This window comes from Ovis canadensis, chromosome 3 (genome assembly GCF_042477335.2).
Source record: "Ovis canadensis isolate MfBH-ARS-UI-01 breed Bighorn chromosome 3, ARS-UI_OviCan_v2, whole genome shotgun sequence".
Lineage (NCBI taxonomy): Eukaryota > Metazoa > Chordata > Mammalia > Artiodactyla > Bovidae > Ovis > Ovis canadensis.
In genome coordinates, this window is record NC_091247.1 from 10789562 (window position 1) to 10805216 (window position 15655).

At 41.6% G+C, this 15655-nt stretch overlaps 1 protein-coding gene across 1 annotated transcript; it reads left to right on the top strand.

The window, feature by feature from the left end:
* Positions 1 to 10807: 10807 nt before the first annotated feature.
* HSPA5 (heat shock protein family A (Hsp70) member 5) lies at positions 10808 to 15255 on the top strand. The gene is made up of 9 exons (XM_069582409.1): positions 10808 to 11028; positions 11110 to 11335; positions 11434 to 11665; positions 12075 to 12212; positions 12492 to 12604; positions 12699 to 13089; positions 13213 to 13450; positions 13760 to 13927; positions 14348 to 15255. Exons 2-9 carry the CDS (start codon positions 11211 to 11213, stop codon positions 14908 to 14910), a joined length of 1968 nt encoding a protein of 655 aa, XP_069438510.1. The 5' UTR covers positions 10808 to 11028; positions 11110 to 11210; the 3' UTR covers positions 14911 to 15255.
* Positions 15256 to 15655: the final 400 nt, after the last annotated feature.

Sequence of the window (15655 nt, forward strand, 5' to 3'; positions counted from 1 at the left end):
GTATCTTTAATGTAATCATATCTTATAGCTTTCACTGATGACTTATTTCACTGTCTTGTATTACTCTTAGTTTTAAGTCCTTAAAGTTTTCCAAGTTTATTAAGCTCCTGATAGATAAATGGAGATTTTTTAATAGCAAAAATGTCTAGACCAAAAAAGTAACATGCTTACACTTTATGTACTTTTTGAAAATCATAGATATCAACACTTTTAATGGCTACGTATCAAACTGATAAATCATAACATCATTTCAAAATGGAAATTGTTTACTCCTGATAGATTTTAAATGCAAAATTCATGCAAATTAAAAAACTCTACAATACAGAAATGTTAAATAGAAAATTAATACTTTATAAAGCTTATTTTAAAAATACATGGCATAGGACTCATTGAGTAACTTGCTTTTTTATTTAATAATAGTTTATTTTGCTAAGTTTATAAGTTAATTCTAAAAGTTTTGTGGGGGACTTCCCTGGTGGTCCAGCTAACACTCCATGCTCCCAAAGCAGGGGGCCAAGGTTCGAGCCATGGTCAGAGAACTAGATCCCACATGACACAAGACCCAGTGCAGCCAAATACATAAAATTTTAATAAAAAATAAAATTTATATGGAAATACAATTGCCATGATTAGCCAAAGACACTCCTGAAGAAGAGCAGCATGGAAGGACTTATCCTACCAGATACCAAAATTTATTACAGTTGACTCTTGAACAATGTGTGGGGTTAGAGATACCAGCCCTCTGCATAACAGAAAATCCAACTGTAACTTATAGTTAGCCCTCTGTATTCACAGTTCTACATCCACAAATTCAACGAACCTTGGATTCTGTACTACTGTACTATTTCTTATTGAAAACAATCCATGTGTAAGTGGATCCATGCAGTTCAAACCTGTGTGTCGCTCAAAGTCCAGCTCTATACAGCTATAGAAATTAAGACAGAGACTCACAAAACACTGATATTAAAAATGGTGTTGGGACAATTGAGTATCCATATGGGAAAAAATTCATTTTACTCACACTATGTATAACTTACATATATCAAAAAATAAATTCCAAGTAAATTATATAGATCTGAGAGAGACAGGTTTAAAAATGTAAGTTTTAGGGACTTCCCTTGTGGTCTAGTGGTTAGGACTCTGCACTATCAAAGCACTGGTTTAATACTTGGCTGAGAACTAAGATCCTACATGCTGCAGGACATGGCCAGTTAATTAATTAAAACAATAAAAAGTAAGTTTTTAGCAGATAATTAAGAACAAGATCTTCTTGATCTCAGGATAAGGAAAGATTTCTTAAACAAGACATAAAAAAGCAGAACCATAAAAGAAAAAAAATTGATGTTTTCCGTTTGTCAAACTATCTGGCCATCAAAGATAGCATTAAGTTCTAACTTAATTTTAGTGATGGTTACATGAATCTATCCATCAGATAAAACAGTATAAGACTGCTTTCTAGCCTCTGCTCTCAGTAGGGATGTTCTTCTCCGGAGGTTCGGGTGGGTTGGGGTGAGCTGCCACCAGGCCTCTGAGGGCCAGGTCCCTGGCATGCAGACTCCCTGGGTCTGGAGAGGTTCCTGTCGCAACCCTGCTGGCCCGAGGTTTCTGCGTCCTGAACACTGGAGGGCGGTGCCCTGGTGTGAGAACTCAGGAGGCCCCAAAGAGGCCCCAGGTCTGCCTTTCCACGTCAGGAGATGGGACGATGGGGGTGAGTTTATTGCTCATCGATTGTATGTCAGGGAATTTTTAATAGAAGAGGGGATTTTTTGCGTGTGAAAGGGAAAGGCTTCACAATATAACTGCAGGTATGTTGACCTTGTCAAAGAGTGAAATCAGGTCAACGCTGAAGTGCCACTTAAGGTTTAGATCTTGATAATTGTGTCAAGGTGCAGAATTTGGCAGAAATGAGTACCACCAGCCTTGCAGGTGAAAGATGGAGGCTTGAAGCACAGATGGCTGCCAGGTGAATACTTACTATCTGGGAGCACACAGATTATCTAAGGCTGTCCTTGGTGAGGAATTTGACAACTTCATATCAGGAGCTGCTTAGAGTATTTAAAACTTACAAGGTTACTAAAAACTACTGCTTTTGGACAGTCCATAAATGTACATATAAAACAGTGGGGCTATAAATTAAATACTAATGCTTCTTGGAAAAAAACTGTATAGGATTATATACAAACATACACACAGGCTAAAAAGATGGTAGAAACTGAATGCAATGTGTGATCTAGTTAAAAGTAATGGTCTGATGTCAACTTCCTAGTTTTTCCAACTATGTAAGATGTCACTTTACACCTTACATCCTCCATCTTACACTGGAGGAACCTGAGTGAAGGGTACATGGGATTCTAGTATTTTGTTGCTGTTTTTGTTGTTCAGTCGCTCAGTCATGTCCAATTCTTTGTGACACCATGGACCGCAGCACTCCAGACTTCCCTGCCCTCCACTATCTTCCAGGGTTTGCTCAGACTCGTGTCCATTAAGTCAGTGATGCCATCCAACTTTCTCATCCTCTGCTGGCCCCTCTCCTCCTACCCTCAATCTTTCCCACCATCAGGGTCCTTTCCAGTGAGTCAGCTCTTTGCATCACATGGCCAAAGTATTGGAAATTCAGCATCAATCCTTCCAATGAATATTCAGGGTTGATTTTCTTTAGGATTGACTGGTTTGATCTCCTTGCTGTCCAGGAGACTCTCGAGTCTTCCCTAATACCACAATTCAAAAACATCAGTTCTTTGGCACTCAGCCTTCTTTATGGTCCAACTCTCACATCCTTACAAGACACTGGAAAAACCATAGCTTTGACTATACAGCTCTTTAATGGCAAAGTAACTTTCCGCAAGTCTGCAATGCTTTCAAAAGTAAAAGGTTTTTAAAGACACTAGGAAGAGTTGAAAACACAGTGTGGTGAAAGGGTATTTGCAATACATATAACTGAAAAAATGACTAATATGTAGAATATAAAGAACTAATTACAAAATAAAACTCTAAATCGAGAAAAGGACAATTTCAGAAAATAAATCAAGAAAGACAAATGTCATATCGTGTATATGTGGAATCTAAAAAAAAATTATACAAACTTATTTATAAAAACAGAAACAGATTCACAGACTAAGAGAACGGACTTCTGGGTACCAGGGGCAAAGTGTGGGAGGGAGGGATAGATTGGGAGTTTGAGATTGACATGTGCACACTGTTATATTTAAAGTAAAGAACCAATAGAGACCTACTGTTTAGCACAGGGAACTCTGCTCAGCATTCTGTAATAACCTAAATGGGAAAGGAATTTGAAAAAGAATAGAAAAAGGAAAAAACAAGAACACATGCCTGGGGTTTTTGAGCCACTTTGTACTAGTTCGGCTGGTTTATACTAACAAGTACGTATTCTCTGGTGAACATCTTCCCTCTGGATGTGCACTGTATACCTGATGGACCCCCAGTAAAAACCCTGGACTCCTGGGCTCAGATGAGCTTCCTTGATTGGCAACATTCTGTGCATGTTGTCACACATTGTTCAGCTCAGTTCAGTTCAGTCGCTCAGTCGTGTCTGACTCTGCAACCCCATGAATCGCAGCACGCCAGGCCTCCCTGTCCATCACCAACTCCCGGAGTTCACTCAGACTCATGTCCATCGAGTTGGTGATGCCATCCAGCCATCTCATCTTCTCCTCCTGCCCCCAATCCCTCCCAGCATCAGTCTTCTCCAATGAGTCAACTCTTCGCATGAGGTGGCCAAAGTATTGGAGTTTCAGCTTCAGCATCAGTCCTTCAGTACCCAGGACTGATCTCCTTTGGGATGGACTGGTTGGATCTCCTTGCAGTCCAAGGGACTCTCAAGAGTCTTCTCCAATACCACAGTTTAAAAGCATCAATTCTTCGGTGCTCAGCTTTCTTCACAGTCCAACTCTCACATCCATACATGACCACAGGAAAAACCATAGCCTTGACTAGACGGATCTTTGTTGGCAAAGTAATATCTCTGCTTTTGAATATGCTATCTAGGTTGGTCATAACTTTCCTTCCAAGGAGTAAGCATCTTTTAATTTCATGGCTGCAGTCACCATCTGCAGTGATTTTGGAGCCCAAAATAATAAAGTCTGACACTGTTTCCACTGTCTCCCCATCTATTTCCCATGAAGTGATGGGACCAGATGCCATGATCTTCATTTTCTGAATGTTGAGCTTTAAGCGAACTTTTTCACTCTCCTCTTTCACTTTCATCAAGAGGCTTTTTAGTTCCTCTTCACTTTCTGCCATAAGGGTGGTGTCATCTGCATATCTGAAGTCATTGATATTTCTCCCGGCAATCTTGATTCCAGCTTGTGCTTCTTCCAGCCCAGCGTTTCTCATGATGTACTCTGCATATAATTTAAATAAGCAGGGTGACGATATACAGCCTTGATGTACTCCTTTTCTTATTTGGAACCTGGAGCAATTAATCATGTCTTATGTTACCCCACTGAGAGAAGATTCTTAGAAATCTGGACTTCTGATTTCCCTGTGCCTATTTTGCTAATTTTATTTTGTTGTGCTTGTTCAGTCACTAAGTCATGTCTGACACTTTGCGACACCATGGACTGCAGCACACCAGGTTCCTCTGTCCTCCACTATCTCCTGGAGTTTGCTCAAATTCATGTCCATCAAGTCAGTGATGCTATCTAACCATCTCATTGCTATGTTATGTAATATATGTTATGTAATAAACCATAACTGCTGCTGCTAAGTCTCTTCAGTCGTGTCCGACTCTGTGCAACCCCATAGATGGCAGCCCATCAGGCTCCACCGTCCCTGGAATTCTCCAGGCAAGAACACTGGAGTGGGTTGCCATTTTAACTATGAACCCCATAAAAGAAATCAAAATGACCAATAAAAATATGAATAAGTACACAACTCCATTTAAAATCAGAGAAATTAAAACCACAATGAGAAGCGAGTACACATGCCTCAGACTGTCAAATAAAGTTTATATCAAGTGTTGACAATGACATGAACACGTGGACTTCTCATAAACTTCTGGTGAGAGTGTACACTTGGAAAGCAGTTCAACACGATCTACTATATTTGAAACATATTTAAACCTTTTGAAGATATTTAAACCCTAGACAGCATGTTAAAAAGCAGGGCATTACTTTGCCAACAAAGGTCCATATAGTCAAAACTATGGTTTTTCCAGGGTTTGGAAAGGAAATCAGTCCTGAATGTTCACTGGAAGGACTGATGCTGAAGCTGAAGCTCCAATACTTTGGCCGCCTGATGTGAAGAGCTGCCTCATTGGAAAAGACTCTGATGCTGGGAAAAACTGAAGGCAGGAGGAGATGACAGAGGATGAGATGGTTGGATGATATCACCGACTCGAAGGACAAGCTTGAGCAAGCTCCAGGAGCTGGTGATGGACAGGGAAGCCTGGTGTGCTGTAGTCTATGGGGTCACAGAGTCGGACACAACGGAATGACTGAACTGACTGAAACCTTTTGATCCTTGTGTATGCTCAGTCGCTCAGTTGTGTCAGGCTCTGCAACCCAATGGACTGTACCCATCAAGCTCCTCTGTCCATGATTTTTTCTGGCAAGAATACTGAAGCATGTTGCCATTTCCTAGTCCAGGGTATCTTTCCCACCCAGGGATCAAACCTGCATCTCTTACACCTCCTGCATTGGGAGGAGGGGGGCCCTCCTCCTCCCAATGTGTAGCCTGGGAAGCCCCCATACTACACACCTGATCTTAGCCAAAACCCTGGTCATACACTGTAGAGAAATTCATGTACGTGTGTACCAAGAATCATGAAGAATGTTCACAGTAGCATTGTTCATAATAGCCAAAATACTAAATACAACCTAAATTGTGCTGTCTTGGGGATACTAAACAATTGAATGAATTAGAGCTACACATAACAATAAGGATAAAACTTTAAAACAATGTGAGTGAAAGAAGCCAGACACGAGTATATATACTCTTGGGTTCCGTTACATCAAGTGAAAAAATACAAAGGAATCTAAACCATGATGTGTGAGGAGGTATTTTTACATGGTTAAGTTCTGAAGACTGTAACAATAAAGTCACTTTAAAAAAATATATTTATTTATTTATTTTTGGCTGCGCTCAGTCTTCATTGCTGCGGGCAGGTTTTCTCTAGAAACAGTGAGCCTGGGCTACTTTCTGGTTGCCGTGTGCGGGCTTCTCATTGCAGTGGTTTCCCTTGTTGCAGAGCACGCGCTCTAGGATGTGCAGCCTTCAGCTGCTGCAGCTCTTAGCACACAGGCTCAATAGTTGTGGGCACACAGGCTCAGCTGCCCCACGGCATGCAGAATCTTCCCAGACCAGGGATCAAACCTATATCTTCTGCATTGGCAGGCAGCTTCTTAATCACTGGACCACCAGGGAAGTCCAGAAAAGTCACTTTTTTTCATGGAGAAGGGGACTGTGCTAGGGGAAAAAATGAGGACTTCTGGGTACTGACAACATTCTATTCCTTGGCCTAGTTATTGAATACTTAGGGATTCACTCATGTTTTTCATTAAACTGTACATTTGTATTTTCTGCATCCACACTGTAATTTATAATAAAACGGTTTAAAATGTATAAAACATTCATCATGTAGTAGATACTCAATTCAGGGCACCCAGTATGACATTTAAAAAAAATGAAGGCAGCTGATTTGTGACAATCTCCAAGAAACACAGCTAAGTGGATAAAGGAGCAGAAACCATTTGTGCACTATCCTCTACCATTGGTTTTAAAACTGGGTTACACACACACACACATTGCATGTGAATAAAACATCTCTAGAAGGTACTATCAGAAAGCAGTGACAGCAATAACCTTCACTTGTGTAGGGTAACAGGGCTGGGGACTGGGTGGCAGGCCAACTTATTTTCACTGTATACTGTACCCTTTGAATTATATGCTACGTATATATTATTTCCTATTTTAAAAATTTAGAAATTTAAGACATCAAATATTGTCACTCAAAATCAACAGGTAGCTCTTTATGCTCAGTCCTTCCTCTTTTCTTTTTTAAATTTATTTGGCTGCACTGGGCCTTAGTTGTGGCATGTGGGATATAGTCCCCTGAAGAACAAGGATCAAACCCAGGCCCCCAGCCTTGCAAGGGTGGAACCTTAGCCACTGGACCACCCGGGAGGTCCCCTCCGTAGCTTACTGTACTTCAAAGGAAAACTTTTAAAATGAACACTTTATGTATAAAATACTTTATAATTAATCAAGTACCTCAATCATAAGTAGCTTTGTGAGGAGGCACAATTACATCCATTTTAAAAGCGAAGTCACTCAGTCATGTCCGACTTTACAGACTAGTAAACAGAGCTTTAGAGAGATTCAGTGACTTACCCTAAAGTGAAGTCACTCAGTCGTGTCCAACTCTTTGGGACCCCATGGACTGTAGCGTACCAGGCTCCTCTGTCCCTGGGATTCTCCAAGCAGGAATACTGGAGTGGGTTGCCATTTCCTTCTCCAGGAGATCTTCCCAACCCAGGGATCGAACCAGGGTCTCCCATATTGCAGGCAGACGCTTTACCATCTGAGCCACCAGGGAAGTCAATGCCAATTCGTGACAGAACTGGAACTCATTTTTATGCCTGTGAACTCTGTGATCCTTCTTCTCTATCACGCTGACACAATATATCCTCCTAAATCCCTTTCACCAAAAATATTTATGTGAAGAACAGAAAACACACCATCTGTTACTTTTCACTTGTGTGTGGGGAAGGTTCTCTATTAAAGTCACTTTTTAAGTGAAGACAAAAAAACTTATTGAATGATACATTGCACTATCAGAAGTACTAAAATATCCTATAAGATTCATACTTCCTATTACTCCCAGCTTGGGTAATGGGGAGATATACTTTTCTCTCACTCTCTTGTTTAACGAAGGCTGAGGAATTATTCGGTCTCTTAATCAAAAAAGACATCTTATGCAGCCAATACAAGAGAGTAATTAGATGTAACACTTTTCAAAGCATTTCCAAAAATTTTTGTCAAATTCAATGAGATCACCAAACACTATTTTCCGTAGAAAGTAATCTTAAAAATTAACTCTCAAGAGGTGGTTTGCTTGAAGACTTCTAAAATTTATTCTCATAGTATATTTACATGATAAATAATAGCATTACCACTACTGTACAACTTTCACATACAATATCTCATTTGATCCTTGAAACAAGCCACCAAGACAAGGAAGGACAGAAATTCCTGACATTCAATAGAAGAAGAAACTGAGGCTCTGGGAGGTTGCGTGTTTCCACGGTCATATGCCTTCTTAGCTGAATATTCTCTCCAACAAAGTATGTGAACTTACCAGGGTGTAAATATTCAACTTGTTGATTACATTGGCCTTTTCCTTCTTGCGCTATGCCTTTAATTCCCTTTCAGAAAGGAAGATTTAGGAGCTAAATAACATCTAATCCTAATCAACTGTAACTCTGCTTAGCTTTCTGAGATCAGATGGGAAATAGAAATGTATTTTCTTATCCATAAGGGCACAAGTAAACTGAGCTTGTTTAAATTACTGGATAAAAATCTACATTTGTCTATCACCAATATCAAAATACTTGCAAACTATGTAACTACTCTATATCCTAAAAACTACAGAAGTCTTATAAACCTGAAGTTCAGGATGACAATCCAGACTACAGAAATTAAAAATTGACCTGCCAAAGCTCAAATTCTGGTTCTGTATCTTTTCAGCTGTGTGACCTCCTGGCCAAGTTTCTTTACCTCTTAGAGCTTCATACTCCTTATCTCCAAAGTAGGGATTTAAAAAATATTTACCTAAGGATTAAAATATTGCACTTACAGCATTTAGCATAGTGTTTAGCACTAAAATATTGATAACTTAGCACTGTTATTATTATTGGTATTTAACATTCAGCAAACTAGATTTATTTACTGATTTTCCTACTCCATCCATAAATGATTGCACTTTGGAATACACTATAATTTACCTAATATATTTGACTTTTAAAAATACTATAACCACCAACATGTTCAATTCTCTTTAGCAGTTAGCCAGATACCACTTTTCTAAATCTCAGAAAAGGAGAGCTGCAAAGGTTACTCCATCAATCAAGGATGAGGCTGAAATTGAGAGCTGTTTTTAAAGGATATGGACTATGATACATACAGAAAATTTGCTTGAAATGATATGTAACTGCAATGTGGTGGAATGGGGATGTCTATCTTGATAATGGACTGATGTAACTTGAAGGGTAGTTGTTACAGCAGTATTACAAGCCCTGTGAAAGAGATGCATGATGCAACTTCAATTGTAAAAATGGAGTCAACACTGAGTCACCAGCATAACCTTTGAGGAGCACTAAAGGAGAAAGAAAAATTCCTGAGTACTGACTCCTAGTCTCAGCATCTTAGTCAACTGTGTGTAAGATGTTTCAGTGCTATTTGGACAGAGTATTGCTCATACCAATGAATCTCAGGAAACCATTTAGTGCAAAAAATACTGGAGTCACTAGCTCCCGACTGTGGTTAAGTCCCACAAATTTACTGTAAGCATCTCAAAATATTTTTTTATCAGGCTTTTGACCCATCTCTAGTAGGGCCTCTAAAATGATTTGTTGCATAAGTGAACTTAATTTTAAAAAACTGTTGGGAGCCCTGTGGCAGTTCAGTAGTTCCAATGCAGGGGACATGGGTTTGATCCCTGGTTGGGGAACTAATACCCCACATGCTCTAAACTGAGGACAAAGAACAAATTTAAAAACTTATTATGAGGATTGGCTACAGAGTCAAGCTTACTTGGATATCAATAATAACTCTATTACTTAGCAGCTCTGTGACAATTAATCTCTTTAGTCTCAATTTTCTCATCTGTAAAATGGGAAATGCCAAGTATTGAACTGTAAGGACCAAAAGGCAAAAGAATAATGTTTGGCACATAGTAAGGCTAAAGTAAATAGCAGCCTTTATACTTTTTGCTACAAGAGTATGGCAATATCCAGAGGTCTTTGTCCATTAAATACGTTTAGCACAATAGGACCTTTTCCAGAAGTGAAAGTAAAAAGGTATCAATAAAGGATGAAGAAGGCATTGTAAATGATAATCTGAGCCACAAAAGGAAATGATGGCAAGGAGAGGGAAGACAAGGGGTGACAAGCTAGAAAAATGATACATCCCAAGGTGGGAGTGATGGCATTAGCACGCTCTTAAGGGCAGGGTTGCCATGTGTAGGGGACTCTGTATAGGAGCCAATTACTTTGGTCAGGTCTGTGCCGGGACTTACCGTGGGGTAAGGCAATGTGGGGAGACCTGGGAAACACGGGTGCCGGGGCATGTGAGTAGCAGGAGCCATGATTCGCGACCGGGCAGTGCCCAGCTTAGGTCCCAACTAGAGAGCAGCGGCCTGATGAGCAACACAAGACCCCAGGACACTAGTACCTGTGGCAGCTATTGAGGACAGAGAAATTTGTTCGGAGGTGATTACAACATCTACGCTGACACCTGCCTGCCTGGGACGGGATGAAGGCGGGGAGGAGAAAACAGCCGCTTCCCTCGAGAGAGACGGAGGAAGGTCAGGCGGGCGGGTCGTGGAGAAGGCACAGACTCAAGTCCTACTGCCTCGAGGGGATCTGGCACGCCGGACGGGCCCGGATCCCCTCAGGGCCCAGCGTGGAGGTGGGACCTCAGCTGTTACCGGCGGAAACCACCTCGGTGTGAGAGATCCCGTCACTGACAGGCAGCTGCTAAACCAACGGAGCGGGAGCACGGGGCGGATGTTGTGTCTCATTGGTGATTGTTGGGCGCGCCCAACAGCCAATGAGTCAGCCCGGGGGGCGTAGCGATGACGTTTGCTGCGGAGGAGGCCGCTTCGAATCCGCAGCGGCCAGCTTGGTGGCCTGGACCAATCAGCGACGTCCAACGAGCTGCGCCTTCGCCAATCCGAGGCCTCCACGACGGGGCTGGGGGAGGGTATATAAGCGGAGTAGGCGACGGCGCGGTCGACGCTGACCGAGACATCACAGACGCTTCAACTTAATCTTTTCGTGCGTTTGAGAGGTAGGTGCTGAGGCCTGTCTTTTCGGACCTGCCCTTCGCATTGTCCGCTGTTCTCCTGATCCGGGGCCCTGTCATCCTCAGCTCGGTAACGTCGGTGTGCTCCTGTGTTTGCGGCCTGTGGCTGGTTTTCCTACGAAGCCCTATAGCTGCCTGCTGACCGACTGGCCGACGGTGCCGGAAAGATGAAGCTGTCCCTGGTGGCCGCGGTGCTGCTGCTGCTGCTCGGCACGGCACGGGCGGAGGAGGAGGACAAGAAGGAGGACGTGGGCACGGTGGTCGGCATCGACCTGGGTACCACCTACTCCTGGTAAGTGGGGTTTGGGGAGAGGGGAAAATGGGGCGTGGCCTCCTGGGCTGCCCAGAGCATCGTGGTGCTGATTCCTTCCGTTCGGTTTTTTCCGCCAGCGTCGGGGTGTTCAAGAACGGCCGCGTGGAGATCATCGCCAACGATCAGGGCAACCGCATCACGCCGTCTTATGTGGCTTTCACTCCTGAAGGGGAGCGTCTGATCGGCGATGCAGCCAAGAACCAGCTCACCTCCAATCCTGAGAACACAGTCTTCGACGCCAAGCGACTCATCGGCCGGACTTGGAACGACCCGTCCGTGCAGCAGGACATCAAGTTCTTGCCTTTCAAGGTTCGAACCGGTTTTTTCCTTCTAAATAGATAGTGGGTGGTGGTGATGGGAGTATTTAGGATTAAAAAGTTTAGGCACGAGCAAGGGGGATAGAGTTGTCGTGTGTATGTAATTTTATTTTATACTCCTAGTATATTTCAGAACTGAAGATAGTTAAGTTGGCAAGGAAATTTCATGCAAAACTATTCTGTCGACAATAGTTTAGGATTAAGAGACTGATTAAAACTGAAGTGGCTTGTAATTGTAAGGCACCTTCTACACCTTAAATATTTCTGCCCCAAATAGTCAGTTCAAAGGGTCCCAAATAAACCCAACTTTGGAGAGGGAAGTGAGTCTCAGTCCTCTTTCTTTTAAAGTTTAAAATGTCATTGCTTCTATGTCTGAAAATAGTAATTATTCTCTCAAATAGGTGGTTGAAAAGAAAACTAAACCATACATTCAAGTTGATGTTGGAGGTGGGCAAACAAAGACATTTGCTCCTGAAGAAATTTCTGCCATGGTTCTCACTAAAATGAAGGAAACTGCTGAGGCTTATTTGGGAAAGAAGGTAGGTATTTTCTAGAACCTTGTTGAGCAGTTTTATTATTACTGTTTCTGATTGTGTTGTGTAGATCTTTCATCATTTTGAAAGTCTGACATCCATGTATATATTTAATTACTTGCATGTTTTACTGGAGATCAAACAAAATACTAGGGTCTTTTCATTTATCACTTACTGCTTGCAAGTCCACATACATATAATTATATATCTTAAAAATAAAATGATTGTAACTTAAAGATTAAACTATGATAAAATATGTCTGACTACCTTTTGTTATCATTTTAGGTTACTCATGCAGTTGTTACTGTACCAGCATATTTCAATGATGCCCAACGCCAGGCAACCAAAGATGCTGGAACTATTGCTGGATTGAATGTCATGAGGATCATCAATGAGCCGTAAGTGTTAAATTCAAAAGTATGGCACATTTGCCAAATGTGGAAAGGTAAAAGTTAAGTAAGGTTTGTTTTTTCTTTCTCATTCCCCTAACAGGACAGCAGCTGCTATCGCTTATGGCCTGGATAAGAGGGAAGGGGAGAAGAACATCCTGGTGTTCGACCTGGGTGGTGGAACCTTTGATGTGTCTCTTCTCACCATTGATAATGGTGTCTTTGAAGTCGTGGCCACTAACGGAGACACTCATCTGGGTGGAGAAGACTTTGACCAGCGTGTCATGGAACACTTCATCAAGCTCTACAAAAAGAAGACTGGCAAAGATGTTCGGAAGGACAACAGAGCTGTGCAGAAACTCCGGCGTGAGGTAGAAAAGGCCAAACGGGCCCTGTCTTCCCAACATCAAGCAAGAATTGAAATTGAGTCCTTCTATGAAGGAGAAGACTTCTCGGAGACCCTGACTCGGGCCAAATTTGAAGAGCTAAACATGGTATGTTCCTTGTTTTGCTAATGAGATCTAGTTAGACTCTGAGTTTGGGACAGTGCACTTAGGGATTTCGACTATTTGTTGGTATGACAGGCGTCATCACAGTGATTGTGTCTCTTACTCTAGGACCTGTTCCGTTCAACCATGAAGCCTGTCCAGAAAGTGTTAGAAGATTCTGATTTAAAGAAGTCTGATATTGATGAAATTGTTCTTGTTGGTGGCTCTACTCGAATCCCAAAGATTCAACAGCTGGTTAAAGAGTTTTTCAATGGCAAGGAGCCATCCCGTGGCATAAACCCAGATGAGGCTGTGGCATATGGTGCTGCTGTTCAGGCTGGTGTGCTCTCTGGTGATCAAGATACAGGTAAGTCTGTCAGCATTGTCCACAGTGCTTCAGTAGCTTAATGAGAAGAGTATTAGCTGTTGCTTTAGAAAGCAATAGAACACAAGCAGCAAGCTCAAAGAGCTAGTGAAGGGTACAGTGATGACAAGACCTGGAAGTCTCAAGATCCTTAACAGCTGTATTTAATTCACTGCTTCTGAAATGATTTTGCATAGAACCTAACCAAATGGCAAGATGGAGAAGATAAAGTTTTATTGATCGTGGGGACTGCTTGGCATTGCTCCTGGGACTCCTGAATTGGAACTTAACACAGTTAACTTATTTTTGCAGGTGACCTGGTACTGCTTGATGTATGTCCCCTGACACTTGGTATTGAAACTGTGGGAGGTGTCATGACCAAACTGATTCCAAGGAACACTGTGGTGCCCACCAAGAAGTCTCAGATCTTTTCTACAGCCTCTGATAATCAACCAACTGTTACCATCAAGGTCTATGAAGGTAATTGCTTACATTTGTTAATACCATGATATGTGTTTGAAGAGTTTGACTTTTTTTAATATACACTGTTGAAATGACTAGGGAGAGAAGTGTCTGCTGTTTTCAGGTGAGAAGGCCTTAATTTAGTGTTGAGTTTGGTAGAGCCAGGACTAAAATCTGTTTTTTGTCTGGCACTCTTTTCCATTAAAAATGCCTTCAGAGCTGGCTTCTAAAATACAACGAGCAAAGTTCATACTGCTATAAAGTAGACAAAATTCTATTAACAGTACTAGTAACTTAATTCACTGTTCTTTTCAGATCCAGTACAACCCACTTTAAGTTGATAAGAGTGCCTTTCCCACTGCAGACTTAAATGTAGAGATCCAAATGTACTAACATTTATCAGTGACAACTAACAATTTTTGTGTGTGTGACTTCTAGGTGAACGACCTCTGACGAAAGACAATCACCTTCTGGGAACTTTCGATCTGACTGGAATTCCTCCTGCACCCCGTGGGGTCCCACAGATTGAAGTCACCTTTGAGATAGATGTGAATGGCATTCTTCGAGTGACAGCTGAAGACAAAGGTACAGGCAACAAAAATAAGATCACAATTACCAATGACCAAAATCGCCTGACACCTGAAGAAATTGAAAGAATGGTCAATGATGCTGAGAAGTTTGCTGAAGAAGACAAAAAGCTCAAGGAGCGCATTGACACAAGAAATGAATTGGAAAGCTATGCCTACTCTCTTAAGAATCAGATTGGAGATAAAGAAAAACTGGGAGGTAAACTTTCCTCAGAAGATAAGGAGACCATGGAAAAAGCTGTAGAAGAAAAGATTGAGTGGCTGGAAAGTCACCAAGATGCTGACATTGAAGATTTCAAAGCTAAAAAGAAGGAGCTAGAAGAAATTGTTCAGCCAATTATCAGCAAACTCTATGGAAGTGCAGGCCCTCCCCCAACCAATGAGGAGGAAGCAGCAGACAAAGATGAGTTGTAGACACTGCTCAGCTAGTGCTGTAATATTGTAAATACTGGACTCAGGAACTTTCGCTAGGAGAAAATTAAGAGAACTTAAGTCTCGAATGTAATTGGAATCTTCACCTTGGAGTGGAGTTGAAAATGCTATAGCCCAAGTGGCTGTTTACTGCTTTTCATTAGCAGTTGCTCACATGTCTTGGGGTGGGGGGCAAGGAAGAATTGGCTGTCATCGAAAGTGGGTTAAAAAAAGCTGGGTTAGGCGTGTGTTCACCTTGAAAATGTTCTATTTAACAATTGGGTCATGTGTATCTGGTGTAGGAACTTTTTTCTACCATAAGTGACACCAATAAATGTTTGTTATTTACGCTGGTCTAATTTTTGTGATAAAGCTTCTAATTAGGTTAGTCATTTAAGGTTAGACTCTCATGTGTTGGGAGTGTTCAGGGCTTTGAGGTAAGGAAACATTTCTTTAAATATTCAGTCATTTTGGGAAACCTGCCTAACCTAATCTAAGAAAAGGGGTGGGAGTTTGTTTCATCCATATGCTTAACTAGGCAAGGACCATTTCAAGAGCGGAGTTTTCTTGAGCATAGTTGAAACTTCCTGCTTCCCCTTACCTTTCAAAAGCTTACAGTGGCCTTCTATTTACTCAACAACTGCTTGGATTCACTTGAGATTTGATAAGTGATGAATCACTGATAATTTTACACACTTAGATTCAATTCCTAATTTTAAGATGTGAAGGTATATTTTTGAATCAACCA